The following is a 15,836-nucleotide window of genomic DNA, read 5'->3' as shown; positions in this document are numbered from 1 at the left end:
GGTGGCAAGAGCTGTAACCTACTGAGCCATCTCATAGTCTCACAAACGCATTTGCGTTCAAACAATCAAAATGGGCTCAGTACAGCCAGGTAATGTGATGGCACGTACCTATCCTGGGACTCAGCAAGCTGAGACAGGAGAATGGCCAATTTTAGACCAGCCGGAGCCAGGGAGAATCTGGCTCCAAAATTTTTTTCACTTAAGTTAAAGCTGAAGAATTAAAGAGCTCAGGTTGCTGCTGGCTGTTTTACTATGTGTTGGGAAACTGTATGTCGTCAAAAATAAAAACAAGCAGAAAGGTAAGAAGAAAAACAAATGCCAAAGCCGTATGGAATGTTTTCCTGACTTAGGTGTACAGAACACGGAAGGCAGAGAGACAAGGCAGACAGGTTCCCCACTACTCAATTGCTTCTCTCAAGGAAGGACAACCCTCCCCACCCACCCCACCCCATCCCCCAGCAAAGCATCTATCCTTCCTGGAGGGGTGGTACCCTCTTCCTTTCTACAGGGTTCCAACTGAACTAGGAGAGACAGAAAGATGCACAGAACTACCTCAGTTTACCATCTCCTTAGAGAGCCAAGGACCAGCAGGGTTGCCTGAGTATGCTGTTGGCTTTTTGGGGCATGGACTGTTTCTGCCCAGGATGGGACTTCTTTCTGGCCTTTTCTTTTAGAGCCCCCAAACTCACAGGGTCTTCCGCTTCTCGGCTTCTCAGACTTTGCCTTCTGACCTCCTCTCCCAGGTCCAGTGGGACCAAGTTGCCCAGGCTGTGTGCCTCTGACTCAGTCTCTTCCCTCCCACCCACTCAACTAACTTCTGACTGCAGTGCAAAGGAAGATGCTGGCCTGACTCCCCAGAGCTGTCTCTCTCTCTCTCTCTCTCTCTCTCTCTCTCTCTCTCTCTCTCTCTCTCTTTCTCTCTCTCTCTCTCTCTCTCTCTCTCTCTCTCTCTCTCTCACACACAACACACACACACACACACACACACACACACACACTTTTCAGTCAATCCCAGGTGACAGGGGCCATGCACTGGCTGGAGACAAGGCATTGGCTGGGTTGTATGGCCAGGGACGAATGTCTGCAGTCCAGGTAAAGGGACTCTGTTAACAAAAAGAACAGGAGTCGGTGCTCTAAAAACATAATTTAATGCATGGCAGAGGGGAATGTGGCGAGTGTGCGTGTGCGTGGCAAGGTGAACTTTCTGTTGGAATTCTGCTAGGGGTGGATTTTTGGCTGATGGACAGGGAAAACCGCACAGGCGTTTTGGGTCACAAAAAGGGAGGTCTGAGAGTGTAGCATTCACCTGGGTCTTTCTTCCTGGTGAGTCTTGCAGCCCTTAACCCCGGGGACACTGGAAGGAAGAGGCAGCCTGGGAAAGCTCAGGCTCCCTAGGGCTGCCTGTCCAGTCCAATCAGCTTTCTCAAGTCTGGGCTGCCCCACAACTAACCCTGCCAGAGCTGGGATTCTCGCCCAGCTCCCCACTAGAATGTTCCCTCTCCCTCCCCAGGATGGGCACTGGGACCAGGGACACAGCCTCCCCGCAGCATAGTGAATCGTAGACACACTGAGGCCTGAGGCAGGACAAGTAGGAGGAGCAGGGATGTGTCTTTTCCAACGGAGATGTCAGGAAGTGTCATGAAGCCGCAGTGACATTCACCAAAGAGCTGAGCGCGAGCCCCAGTGGGGATGGGGTGGCCTGAAGCCACCCCAGCCTCGCTCATGCCCTCTAGACCCCTAATCCGGGTACAGGAGAAAGCCCGAGAACGTGCTGTACTTGTTGTTGTTGCCGCCGTGAGCCTTCCCGCCGTCCAACTTCACATAGACTTCATCACCTGAATCCAGGTGCAGTACCACACTGTTGCTGGCGTAGTCATAATTCTGGTCCGCGTCCTGGGCTATGGCGCTGGCTCGCACCTGCCGGACGAACCAGAAGAGTGGGTGGGACCCTGCACCTCTTCCTGCGTCCAAGCCTGGCCTCCCTCCTCCACCCCTTTGCAGCCCCCTCCCCCCTCCCGTGCCTGCTACTTCAGTGTAAACACTCCCTCTGATGCTCCAAGTTCTCTTGGTAGCGGAGAGTCAAGGAAAGGTGGGGGAGCCCTTCCGGGACACATGCCCTGGATGCCTAGGGGTCAAGGCCAAGATGAATAAACTGGAGGGAAAGGGGTGACCCACACGCAATCACGGTGGTAAAGAAAACTGCGTTTTTCTAGAAGCCCAGCCACTTCGGGCCAGGACTCAATCTACTGGGGACTGGGAACCTAGTTTAGGAGTCAGGGTCACTGTGCACCGGGATCCAGTCTCAGGCACTCTGTATTTGGGCAAGGACAGCATAAGCGTAGGGATGAGGTGTGTGGTCCAGCGCCCACCCCATCTAGGAGTTTGCTGAAGCACTGGAGGGTGGCGGGAACCGTATATAATTCCCGGGGATCACGGGCGCCTGCAACGGTCTGCAGACGGACGGACTCTGTGGGGCCAGGAAAGGGAGGGAGGGGTGTGTGGGAGAAAGTCACTGACCTGCCCGTTCTTGCAGAGATCCGCCCACATGCTGGTTCCGTCGCCGCCACGCATGAGGATGTGGTACGTGAAGAAGTAGATGCCCCGCACTTGGCAGCTGAACTTGCCGGTAGTGGGGTCGTAGTGATTGCCAAGATTGGTGACCACGTCGTCGAACTTGAGCACCTCGTAGCCTTCGTGGGGGCTCTTGAGTCCCACGTAGAAGGCGATCTTAGGACCGCTGAAGGCGGCGCTCAGCGCACTGGTCACTTCTCCCTCCGTGTCGCCACCGCCCCCGGTTCCGCCACCCACCACTCCAACGCCACCGGCCGCGCTGGTTGTCAACTGCAGTCCGGGTAGCCCTGGCCTCCCCGAGTCTCCCTTCTCTCCCGGGGGACCCCTAGGCCCAGGAGGCCCTGGCTCTCCAGGAGGACCCCGAGGCCCCGGCTTGCCTGGTCGCCCCGGATCACCCTTTGGTCCCTGGATAAACGGAGGCGGGGGGTTGGCGCTGAGGTCCTGCATAACTTCCAGGGCAGCGGTACTGGGTCCAGGCGGTGGAGCCTTGGCGCCCGCGGGTCCCCCTGCGGGAGCGACGCTATATGGGTCACAGATCATGCGGCAGGTGCCCAGCATCTCGTAGTGAGCCGCTCCGGGGGGCGCCGCCTGCAGCAGCAGAGGCACCGCGATCAGCAGCCCCAGTGCCATGGCCAGGAGCACGCCGACGGCCGCCAAGCAGGCGCGCCGCCGCCGCTGCCACAGCCGGGAGGCGACCGCCACCAGCTCCTCCTTGCCGCCTGGGGAGGTAATGGTGGAGCGGCGCGGGTGGCCCCGCTCTATGCGTTCGGACGCCAACTCCGCAGGTCCTCGCTGCGTCCCCGACGTGGAGACCCCTGTCTTAGCCACCCAACTAGTTCAACAAGAGGTATCCGGACCTGGGCTCCCGAGGCCACCGCTCTGGAACTGATCTGGAGAGTCGAGGAGCCCGACAAGCATGGCGAGGGGCTCACAGGACGAGCCCGGCGCCCCGGCGGGTACCAGGTAGTGGCGGCTGGGGAATGCTGGGTCCCAGTGCGGCGTCCGGTGTTAGCTCAGCGGCGCTGGCTCCTGCTCTGCTGGGATTGGCGGGGCTTGGCAGGGTTCGGCGGGACGTGGGATCGGCTCGCCGCACGCTCTGCTCTGCTCTCCCGCTACTAGCTGGCTCCCGGGGCGGAGGGGGTACCCAGCTACCCTGACGTAAGATCAGGACTGAGCGGCGGAGGCGGCGAGGCAGCAGCGTGCGCTGCCATCACTCGGGAGACGGCGCCCTCCTGTCATCAGCTCCCAACCCGCGGCGTCCTCCGGAGATGTGCCTGCTGGCGGCGCCCAGGAGCCACAAGTGGGAACAGCGGGCCGCAGCCCCTAGCTGGGGCTCCACAGACACACCCACCCTTGCCCAAGCGCTCAGTCAGTGGGTGCACACAGCACCCCACACAGGGCCACGATGTGGTGCCCGCAAGGTCCTGGCGGGGGTCACCAAATTCATTCTTTATTTAGATAAGCCCAGATCTCAACCCAAGTCCAGGACAGTCTAAGCCTCCAGTTCTGTGGGAAGGAAAGGACCTTCTAGAAGCCTCGGGAGTGATCAGAATCAAATCAGTCTTGCTGGTGATACTTTACAAATTTAGGACGCCAATCTGTGAAACAGGCAACTCCAACAAACCTCCATCAACTTTTGGAAGGACTCTCTAAAAATACATTACATTTATATATGTATTGTGTGGAGGTCAGAGGATTAGCTTCTCTCTGTCCACTACGTGGGTTGGTCCAGGTATCAAACTCTAGTTGTCAGGTTTGGCAAAAGTGCCTTCACCTGATGAGCCTTCTGGCATATATATATATATATATATATATATATATATATATATATATATATATATATATATATAAGTTTCACCCATTCACCCCCAGTGCAGAATCTATTAACTGCAGACATTCCCCCACAGATCATTGGCTATTCTTTGTCTCCCGCGTATAAAATCCATTCAAAAACAGAAATCAAACCTGTAGCAGTCTTTTCCTTTTTGAAACAGGAAGCAGGGCAGCTGAGGGGGATTCATATACTACAGAAAGTAACCAACTTCCAAAGTAGAGGAATACGGAGAGGAGGGGCACGCTTAGATTTTATTCAGAAGGCTGAATCCTCTTATAGGTCTAGTCAGCTCTTGAAATTTGAACATGTTTAGTAACTGTTGATGAACATTAAAAAAAAAAAAAAAAAAAGGAATGCCGGGCAGTGGTGGCACACGCCCTTATTCCCAGCACTCCGGAGGCAGTGGCAGGTGGATCTCTGAGGTCAAAGCCAGCCTGGTGTGCAGAGTGAGTTCCAGGATAACAAGGGCTACAAAGAGAAACTCTGTCTCAAGAGAAAGAAAGAAAGAAAGAAAGAAAGAAAGAAAGAAAGAAAGAAAGAAAGAAAGAAAGAAAGAAAGAAAGAAAGAAAGAAAGAAAGAAAGAAAGAAAGAAAGGGAAGAAAGAACAAAACCTCTAAATTAATTGAGAAACTAAGTGTGAATAGAAATAGTAATTGTAATTATTTGGCCAAACAGGATGTCAGCAGTGGTGCTAAATCCCTGTTTCTTTTAAAGGTTGTTTTTTATTAATTTTTAAAATTTTTATGTGCATTGGTATTTATTTTGCCTGCATGTGTGATGGTGTCAGATTCCCTAGAACTGGAGTTGCAGACAGTTGTGAGCTGCTATGTGTGTGCTGAGAGTTGAACCTGGATCCTCTAGGAAGAGCAGCCAGTGCTCTTTAACCCCAGTCCTTTCCCCAGCCCCAAACTCTAGTTTCTTAAAGGCAGACTCCTCCTCAGACTCTGACTCTGACTCTTCCTAGTTGTCTCAATCTCTTCCTCCTTGTTACTTCTTTTCTCCTTTAAACTTAGTTTCTTTTGTAAAATATCACACAAAGTAGATGTCATTATAACATTTTTAAACAATGTATGTTTTAGTAAATTCTCCTCTCTTACCTTTACTATGCACAATGAAGGCCCAGGGAGCCCTGCCCCAGGCTGGCGTGTGTGTGTGTGTGTGTGTGTGTGTGTGTGTGTGTGTGTGTGTGTGTGTGGTCATCTCCTGGAACACCTTGGCTCCTTCTCTCTGTATCCAAATGAGTTTGCACTCCTCCTCTGAGCTTTAGTCTTTAACCTGCTGGGGTACAGATTAAAGAGAATCATCTATGTCCCTCTGCTGCTGCAAAAGAGGAAAGAGAGCCACACACATACACACCTGGCCCCTGCACCCCAGGGAGCTGGGAAGACGACGCCCCTGTCACAGGGGAAGAGCTCCTAGTCTGGGTGTGCTGGATGTCCTGGTGCCATCCATGCCCAGCACAGGTGAATGACCCCACACCTCTGGTTTCTGTCCCACATTCCGGGGTTCTAAAGAGAGTGATTGTTTATCAGATGCCATGCTCAGTTGAGTCTCTGCTTACCTATTTTGTCACTGTGGTGGATTCTGCTCCCACTTCTGGCCACGAGCAGCTTGTCCTGCCACAGCACAGGTCTCTGCGACAGTCCTGCTAAGAACATCTGTGTAGTTGCTTTGTGAGTTCTCTTTCCTTCATTTGCAGATACAGTCTTGTGCCTTCACGCCTTTTCTCCTCTAATACAGATGGGAAAATAAAGGCTTTGAAGGTGCGAGGATCTTGCACAGGGTCTACCCTGCCTTTCTGGGTTTTCAAATCTCCCCTATCTGCCCAGAGTGACCCTAGAATGTATAATTGTAGGAGGCCCAGTGTCGGGTCCCAGTACTGTTCCTGCAACCCATGTGGCCTTGAGCTTCTGTCTCATAGCCACAGAGTAGGACGGGATAAGAACCTGCCTCGGCACTCCCGGGAGAATTAAATGAGTGCAATCACGGAAAGGCTAGTGGAAACTCAGCTAATATCACCACCTACAGACAGATGCTCTCCACTCTGCTGGCGTGGGTGTGGCAACGGGGGTGATATTTGTGGGCAACAAGCAGGGTGGTGTAGATGGGCTTATGGTTAATGAAAAAGACTCAGACATCATAATCACACCGTTACCTCTTCCAAAGCGGAGAATGTGGGCTCTGCTGCCCTGCCCGCACCAGCCCTCCCTGCCACAGACATACACAAAGTAGCCTTTCCAAGGTTTGCAGGGACTGCAGGCGTCTTTCACTCGACCGTCCACTAGGTGGCGACTTGAGCAGCAGCAGAGCTAGCAGGCTACGAAGGGGACCTGCCACCTCCACTTTCGCCCCATTGCAGGGCCTGGCAGTGTGGTACAGTAGTTAGTGTCTCCAGCTCCTCCTCACGGTGACTCTTCTTCCTCTAAGGGGTCTAAGTCATGCTCAGGGACTGCCTTCTCATGAATATTAATTATATTCTCATGAATATTGTTTATACGCTTCATTAAAATATTCAGCCACACTTTTAAATTGCCAGGCCTAGTTTGGGCTCAGATCTAGAGTCTGGGATTGTAACTCAGTTAAAGGAGTCAAGGAGGAAAAGAAAGGCCTGGGTCTCATCCTCAGAGTCACACTGACCCAGCATGAAATTCCACAGGTCGAAGTGGAGGCAGGAGATGAAGTAGATTAAAGGAGAATTAACTGTTTATTTCCCTATCTACTGCAGCAAGGTGGATAAAAGAGGGAAGGGAGCCCCCTCCACCGTGTGCTGGAAAGACCTCTGCGCGAGAGGGGAAGAGCCCCTGGTCCAGGGGGCTGGAAGCCCCGGTGCGGTGCCATCCATCTCTGGCACAGGTGAATGACCCCACACCTCTGAGGTGCGCATAGAAGTGTCTTAGGGATGTAGATGCAGATGGTGTTGTAGGGAAAGGGAAGGAAGGAAGGAAGGAAGGAAGGAAGGAAGGAAGGAAGGAAGGAAGGAAGGAAGGAAGGAAGGAAAAGGAGGAAAGAAGGAATTGAGGGAGGGAGAGAGGCAAGGGAACGAAGGAGAGGAGAGAAGGGGAAGAAGCTGAGGCGGAGGGTGACCCCATAAGAAGACCAGCAGTCTCAACTAGCCTGGACCCCTGAGATCTCTTGGGCACTGATCCACCAACCAGGCAGCATAGGAGCCAACCCCGCCCCCAACAGCAGAGGACTGCTTGGTCAGAGGGGGAAAAAAGAGAGAGGAAAGGGGAGGGAGGAAATGAAGGAGAGAGGGCAGAAGGAAGGAAAGGGATAAAGAAGGGAGGGAGGGAGGGAGGGAAAGAAGGAGGGAAGGAGGAAAATGGGAGGAAGGAAAGAGGATAGAAGGAAAAGACAAGAGAAAAGAAGGCGAGGAAAGAAAGAAAAAGTGAGGGAGAAAGAGGGAAGAAAGGAGGGAGGGGCAGGGGAGGGTAAGTGAAAGCCCAGACTGGTCATAAAACTGTTCAGAGGCAGGCAAGGGAAGATGAAGAGCCTGTGCTGGGTGTGGGGAGGACAGCAGGCCTTGGGTTTTAAGGTTGTGTTTGGTGTTTTGTCCTCTCTGTCTGTGTGTGTGTGTGATGCATGTGTGTGTGTGATGCATGTGTGTGTGATGTGTGTGTGTGCATGTGATGCATGTGTGTGTGTGATGTGTGCATGTGTGTCTGTGCCTGTTTCTCTCTGTCTCTCTCTCTCTGTGTATCTATGTGTGAGCATGTGCCTGCGTGTGATGCATGTGTGTGTGCGTGTGTGATGCATGTGTGTGATGTGTGTGTGCATGTGATGCATGTGTGTGCATGTGTGTGTGATGCATGTGTGTATGATGTGTGTGTGATGTGTGTGTGTATGTGTGTGTGATGTGTGCATGTGTGTCTGTGCCTGTTTCTGTCTGTCTGTCTGTCTCTCTCTCTCTGTGTATCTATGTGTGAGTATGTGCCTGTGTGGGAGCATGTGTGTGTGTGTGATGCATGTGTGTGTGTGATGTGTGTGTGTGCATGTGATGCATGTGTGTGTGTGATGTGTGCATGTGTGTCTGTGCCTGTTTCTCTCTGTCTCTCTCTCTCTCTGTGTATCTATGTGTGAGCATGTGCCTGTGTGGGAGCATGTGTGTGTGTGTGTGTGATGCATGTGTGTGTGATGTGTGTGTGCATGTGATGCATGTGTGTGTGTGTGATGTGTGCGTGTGTCTGTGCCTGTTTCTCTCTGTCTCTCTCTCTCTGTGTATCTATATGTGAGCATGTGCCTGTGTGTGATGCATGTGTGTGTATGCGTGTGTGATGCATGTGTATGTGTGCGTTTGTGATGCATGTGTGTGTGATGTGTGTGTGCATGTGATGCATGTGTGTGCATGTGTGTGTGATGTGTGTGTATGATGTGTGTGTGATGCGTGTGTGTGTGTGTGTGATGTGTGCATGTGTGTCTGTGCCTGTTTCTGTCTGTCTCTCTCTCTCTCTCTGTGTATCTATGTGTGAGCATGTGCCTGTGTGTGATGCATGTGTGTGTGTGCGTGTGTGATGTATCTGTGTGTGATGTGTGTGTGTGTCTGTGTGTGTGGTGCGTGTGTGTGTGTGTGTGCACGCGCGTGCATGTGTGGTGCATGTGTGCGCATTTGTATGGGCTGGGGAGATGGTTCAGTCAGTGAGGCACTGGCTGCACAGGCATGTGTACCTGACTTTGACCCCCAAGAGCTATGTGAGCATGCTCAGTGTGGCGGATTGTGCTGACAACTCCCAGTTCTCAGGACATGGCGATGGCAGGGAACCTCGGGGTCCACTGGCCAGCCAGCCTAGCTCCAAGCCAATGAGAGACCCTGTGTCAAAGAAAGTGAATGGTGTTCCTGAAGGTGACACCTGAAGTTGTCCTCTTGCGTACACACACACACACACACACACACACATGCATGTGCCCTCACACATGCATACATGCATCCGCACATATCTGCTGTTCTTGCCTGACACAGAGCACGCAGACAGGCCTGTTACACAGATATAAATGGTGCACACAGAAGAAAGAGGCTGCCCACGGCTAATCAGCTGTGGCTGCAGCACTTGAAGGAGCGTGTCTCAGGATACACGGAGAGGGTAAAGCTAGGAGAGGTTGGGCTTTGAAGATGGGAAAGGTCTGTCTGACCAAGTGGTGTGTGGGGCCCAGGAAAGAAGAGGTCCACACAGAACAGAAGGTAAGAGTGGCAGAGCGATTGCAAGCAGGACTGGTGTGATGTCACACGGTGTGTCCCTGGTCTGGTCTACCTGCTCACTCATGTATATCAATTCTTTTCGTGTGTGTGTGTGTGTGTGTGTGTGTGTGTGTGTGTGTGTGTGTATGTGTATGTGTGTATGTGTGTGTGTGTGTGTGTGTGTGCATGCGTGCATGTGTGTGGTGTGTGTGTGTGTACACATGTGTGTTGTTGTGCATACATGCATGGTATTTGTATGTATGTTCAAATGTATTTGAGCATACTTAGGGTGCAGTTGTGCATGCGCATGTGCATGTGTGCGGAGGTCCGGGGTGGTACTGGCTGTCTTTCCTCAGCATTCTCCATTCTATTTACACAGCAGGCTCTCTCGTTAGACCTGGAGCTGGCTAGGTCACTCAGTCAGTCAGCTTGCCTCCAAATCCCACGTCTCTGCCTCCCAAACACTGCGGGCCTGAACGCTGGTTCCCACACTCGAGGGCAAGCGCTTCATCCACTGGGCCATCACCCCAACGCCTCTCCCCGATTCTTCTTGCTCTTCAGCAGCTGCTCCTTGCCTGTGGACACCACAGAGACCAGCCTCATGCCCACCCGTGCTAGACAGAGGGTCAGCCTCATGCCCACCCGTGCTAGACAGAGGGCCAGCCTCATGCCCACCCGTGCTAGACAGAAGGCCAGCCTCATGCCCACCTGTGCTAGACAGAGGGCCAGTCAGGCTTCTCAGCCCTCTGCCTGGTGGAGCCTTGCGTGGTCGTCTGTCTCAAAAATGATGCCCTGTGCTCCCTCAGTCTTTCCAGCCCCTTCCGTACCACAGGGCATATTGAAGAAGATGACGGCATCATCTTCTGGGTGAGGGACACTTGTCTAGGATGCAGGAGGTCTGGCAATCACGGCCTGTTCAGTTTTGTTCGGGAAGGCGCTTGTGCTCCACAATGGATGGTCAAGATAGCATCCATTTTCCAGTCCTAGCTCTGGAAACCAAAATGAGGGGGGACTGCAGTGCCCCAGTCTCCAGTCTCATCCCTTGAAGATGGTCACAGCCTTACTCCGAGTCCAGTAAAGAGATGCCCGCCAGGCCTATTAGCCAGATCACACTAACACATTTGAGTCAAGAGGGTCAGCCAGCCCCAGAAAGCCCTCGCCTGGCCTCTCAGAGGCAGTGACCGCAGCCCTAATTATCTCTCCTGCTGGGGATTCACAGAGCAGAGGATCTGATTTCATCCCTGGATCTGCTCCCTCTTGGGGCAATGTGCCCTGTAATCCTCCCACCTGCGAACCAGTTTTTGGAAGAGAGGATGATTTATGCGGGTACTCCGCCCTGGGCCAGTCCCATGCCTGTCCGTGCTGCAGAGAGGAGCAGTCGGTCTCCTCAGCTCGCTGCCTGTTGGAGCTCTACATGGTCTCCTGTCTCATGACTTGACCCAGCGTGAAGTGACTGTTCCGTGCCCGCCATTTACAAGACACAAGGGACTTCGATCAGAAATGTCTGTCCCTCCCCAGCAGAGCCAATGAGCAGGTGACCTTCCTGCCTCCTCTTCTGCCTTCCTGGTACTGTCGCTTCACGCATACCTTGCCTCTGCCAAGCCACCTATGTCCCAGGGCTTTGTGACACATGTGACCAGTGGCAGTCATCAGGTGACATTTGCATCATCCTGCCTCCGGTGAGGAAATTCTTCCTCTTGGTGAGGCATTCTTTAGGGAGAAAGCCAATCTTTGAGTGTCTTGGTGCCCCAGTAGAGCTGGATTTGGGGACCAGGGACAAAAGAGTTAGGGGTGTTTCCCCCCTGGGCATCACAGTAGGCCCCTCACGGTCCCAGAGGCCACCGGAAGGTCTGGCTGTTTGTTCTTGACAGCCTCATTAAAAGCTTTTGTATCTCCACCAAACACCCATGGATTGCTGGGGAGGCTGAATTTGATCAAAACCAATAGAGACCATATGGGCCTCCCTTAGAGGGAAAGCCCTGTGTTGATGCAGACACAGAACTTAGCAATAGATCCAGGCTCGTTTCTTATATTAGATACTTTTTTCCATTTTGTGCTAAATCCAAATACCTGACAAAAGCAACCTAAGGAAGGACAGGTTTACTGTAGCTCACGGTGAAGGTACCATCCATGATGGCAGGAAGCCACACAGCAGGAGCGTGAGGCAGCTGGTCACGGTGCATCCACAGTCACGCAGCAGACGGAAATGGAAGGCTGGTGTCAGCTCACTGTCTTCTCTAGCTGTCTTCAGACACTCCAGAAAAGGGAGTCAGATTGGATGGTTGTAAGCCACCATGTTGCTGCTCGGACTTGAACTCAGGACCTTCAGAGGAGCAGTCAGTGCATTTAACTGCTGAGCCATCTCTCCAGCCCTGATTTATTTTTTTTCTGTGAGCCATAAACAGGAGCTTCTTTTCCCAAGGTGCGCCCACTGTCCTGCCGCTGTCCGTGGTGCTAAGAGCTGTGGGCAGCCAGCCTTCCTTCTGCGGCACGGAATCCGGGTTTGCAGATCCAAGAATTATTTCATGTTGCCTGACCTGGAGGGGAGTCCAGAGCTTTGTGAAAATGACATTCCAGGCCTTCCGCCACCGAGCAGGCTGGCCCGAGGATGGGACACAGAGAGTTTTCTTCTTGCCCCTGGTTTTCTGTGCTCAGTAGGTGGACAGCTCTGAGCTAAGATCAGCAGGGCATCAGCAAACCCAACTGAAGCAGTCCTTTCTCCATTTGCAAAGTGTTTGCAAGGACTAAGGACCTTGGCAGACGCATTGAGGAGGATCGACATGGTCACACAGATGGCCTCATTTCAGGGTCTCTCTGGCACCAGGCCTCCCCTCACCAATGGCTGGAGAGACAACTCAGTTAGGAGGGGCTTGCTGTGTGACGGAGGAGGAGTGAGTTTGATCCCCAGAACCCACGCTTAAAGTGGAAGGGAGGAGCTGCAGATGACAGCGTGAGCTTGCAATCCTTAGCTAGGGCGGCAGATGCTCCTGGCCCCTGGGGCTTGAGGGCTTCCAAACCACTGGGAGACCAGCTCAAGAAAACAAAAGATGGTTTGAAGCCGTAGACAAAAGCTTACTGACCAAGCTCAGCGTCCATGGTGTGGAGAGCTTGGAATGTTGCAGATCCAGAGGAAAATCGCCTTGGGGTGTCTTTTTAAACCGTAAGTTATTGTTTTTTTTAATTTTGTGTACATTGGTGTTTTGCCTGCCTGTATATCTTTAGCCCTCTTAATGGCCCTTTGTTGCCTTTCAAAATAGTGACCTTACATCGTTTTGTGAATTTTGCTTTCTATTGCTGTGACAAACATCATGATCAGAAGCAACCTGGGGAGGAAACGGTTTATTCAGCCTAAGTGTCTAATTATAATCCATCATGGAGGAGAGTCAGGGCAGGAACTAAAGGTGGCAGGGACTGAAGCTGAGGCCGGGGAGGAATGTTTCATCCTGGTTTGCCTCCATGGCTCGCTCGGCCTGCTTCTTATACCATCTATGACCAGCTCAGGGATGGCACCGCCCACAGTGTACCAGACATTCCCACGTCAATCATTGACCGAGGACATGCACCTGCAGACATGCCCACAGGCCAAATCTGGTGGAGGCATTTTCTCCGTTGAGGTTTCCTTGTCCCAGATGGCCCAGCTAGCCTCCACCAATGCAAGAGCTGAGAATGCGTCAGGTGCGTCGAGAGCCTGGAGCAGAGTTTGCCCTGCTGTGCTATGACCCGTTACCCAGTATTCTTAGCAGTGCATTTGAAACGTGTGCTGTTTCATGATTCCCTCTGTTCTCTGACTATAAAACGTTAATGAGTGTCACCTTATTGGAACATGGTAGTTGGGAAGGTCTGCATAGGTGGGCCTCGGACATAAGCACTCATATTTGATTCCAAAATAAGTGTTCACTCTCTCTCTCTCTCTCTCTCTCTCTCTCTCTCTCTCTCTCTCTCTCATTTCTTTGCAGTGAGATCTGTTTCACCAACAAGAGGGATATGTGGGGTCCAGAGGGTCTCCCCAATTGCTGTATCTGAGCCCCCTCTGTGAAGCCAACAGTAGGCATCTAGGATAGGAGGGCAGCAGATTCCATTGTCCCATATGCCCTTCTAGAAATCTCTATTGAGGGACACTGCTTGATTCTCAATCACTAAGAAAATGCCCTACAGGCCTGCCTACAGCCTAATCTGATGGGGGATTTCCTCAGTTGAGATTCCCTCCTCCCAGATGACTCTAGCTTATGTCAAGTTGACATAAAAACTAGTCAGCACAGCCTCTGTCCTTGAGAGGAGCAATGGATCCAAGCTTCCAAGTGACTTCAGGGAATGTATGATAAGAGTGGCCCAGTGCCATTGGGAGAACACAAGGGTCACTGGGGCAGGATTCTTTCCGCTGGCTGTGTGATTCCCCGGATTGTATCTGTAAAGCCACCTGAGCGCCCAGGTTCGGAGAGGAAATTATAAGTGCCATGTGCTGGGACTTTGAGATCTTACGACATCCATCAAGCAAGCTGCAAGAGAGTGGGGGAGTCTGCCCTTAATCAAGGGTCACCAGGATTTTGTGAACTTAAACAGGGGGAAATATATCTTTGTTTGAATTGTGAATTTCTCACTGAGATTTCCTTTACATTTCCTCCTATTACAAAGAAAAGCAAGAGAGCCAACAAGATGTTTCAGTGGTTAAAGGTGCCTGTCACCAAGTCTGATGACCTGAGTTTCATCTCTGGGACCCATATGGTCAAAGAGGAGAACAGATTCCTCTGACGTCCACATGTTCACTGTGATGTGTGCATACACACAGACATGCATGGACGTGCACACATACACGCACACACACACACACATACACACACACACATATATAAACAAACACATACACATACAAACACCCACAAATGTACATGTACTCATTCTAGTGCACACACACACAAATAAATACAATATAATTTAATACAAGGAAGTAAAAAACAGGGGACTGGTATTAGCAGGAGACAAGACTTGGCTCCCAGGAATCACAGGTATTCTCGAGGTCTCAGACAGTCCCTATGGATATGCAAGCGAGCATCTCATAATATGTAGGCTATCCATAGTTGGGTCAATGGACTGTATTGTTTTGATTTGGTTTGGTTTTTCAAGACAAGGTTTCTCTGTGTAACAGAGCCCTGACTGTCCTGGAACTGCAGACTAGGCTGGCCTCGAACTCATAAAGATCCACCTGCCTCTGCCTCCCAAGTGCTAAGATTAAAAGGCAGCTGAACTGATTTTTAAAAGTCACCTGGGGGCTGAAGGAGTGACACACTTAGAGAAGTGCCTATCTACCATTCCCTAAGGTCTGCCTTCCATCCCTACCAGCACATACAATGGCACACAACTGCACCCTCAGCACTCTGGAGGCAGAGGGAGGAGGATCAGGAATTGAGGTCATCCCGATACCTAAGCAGCGGGGTCCAACAGAGATGCTCGGGATTCTATCTAAACAATGTGTGTTGATAACCATCTTTCAAATGACTTCCATTGTAACATTATGCATTTTACTCTACACATATGAAAAAGATTTACTCAGAGGAAAAATGCAGCACTTTATCAGGGTGCAAAGCTGATTGTTTGCGCACGCGCGCTCGCACACACACAAGGTTAAGGATTTATGCTCTGGAGCCTCTGGGCCAGTGCTCGCTGTATGCACGATACTCGATATCCTCAGTTATGAAATGGACTTAACTGGGGTCTGGAGAGATGGCTCAGTGACTAAGACACTCTTCCAAAGGACCAGGGTTGTCCTTCCCAAAGGACCACATGGTGGCTCACAACCGTCCTTAACTCCAGCTGCTGGGGACTTGACACCCACATCTGCCTCCCTTGTGAACCAGGCACACATGAGATGCACAGACAAATAATCAGCCAAAACAACCATACAAGCAAAATAATAAAGTATGTTCAAAATGCTTTAAATAGAGGTGATAGTTCCTCTGACATTGGGTACTGTCTTAGTCAGGGTTTCTATTCCTGCACAAACATCATGACCAAGAAGCAAGTTGGGGAGGAAAGGGTTTATTGAGCTTACACTTCCACGTTGCAGTTCATCACAAAAGGAAGTCAGGACTGGAACTCAAGCAGGTCAGGAAGCAGGAGCTGATGCAGAGGCCATGGAGGGATGTTTCTTACTGGCTTGCTTCCCCTGGCTTGCTCAGCCTGCTCTCTTATAGAACCCAAGAGCACCAGCCCAAAGGTGGAACCATCCACAAGGGGCTCTTCCCACTTGATCACTAATTGAG

General features: G+C 51.6%; 1 protein-coding gene across 2 annotated transcripts; it reads right to left on the bottom strand.

The window, feature by feature from the left end:
- Positions 1-1,737: 1,737 nt before the first annotated feature.
- On the bottom strand, positions 1,738-3,201 carry C1ql2 (complement C1q like 2). 2 transcript variants are annotated; one of them, XM_052201003.1, is made up of 3 exons: positions 2,805-3,201; positions 2,518-2,765; positions 1,738-1,917 (listed from the first exon to the last, which is right to left on the bottom strand). In XM_052201003.1, exons 1-3 carry the CDS (start codon positions 3,199-3,201, stop codon positions 1,738-1,740), a joined length of 825 nt encoding a protein of 274 aa, XP_052056963.1. The 2 variants fall into 2 exon arrangements, with proteins under 2 accessions (XP_052056963.1, XP_052056962.1); XM_052201002.1 differs by having other exon boundaries at positions 2,518-3,201.
- Between the last annotated feature and the right edge of the window lie 12,635 nt (positions 3,202-15,836).

This window comes from Apodemus sylvaticus, chromosome 12 (assembly GCF_947179515.1).
Source record: "Apodemus sylvaticus chromosome 12, mApoSyl1.1, whole genome shotgun sequence".
Taxonomy (NCBI): domain Eukaryota; kingdom Metazoa; phylum Chordata; class Mammalia; order Rodentia; family Muridae; genus Apodemus; species Apodemus sylvaticus.
Note: the sequence above shows the minus strand (reverse complement) of the source record. Positions and strands in the feature narration are given on the sequence as shown.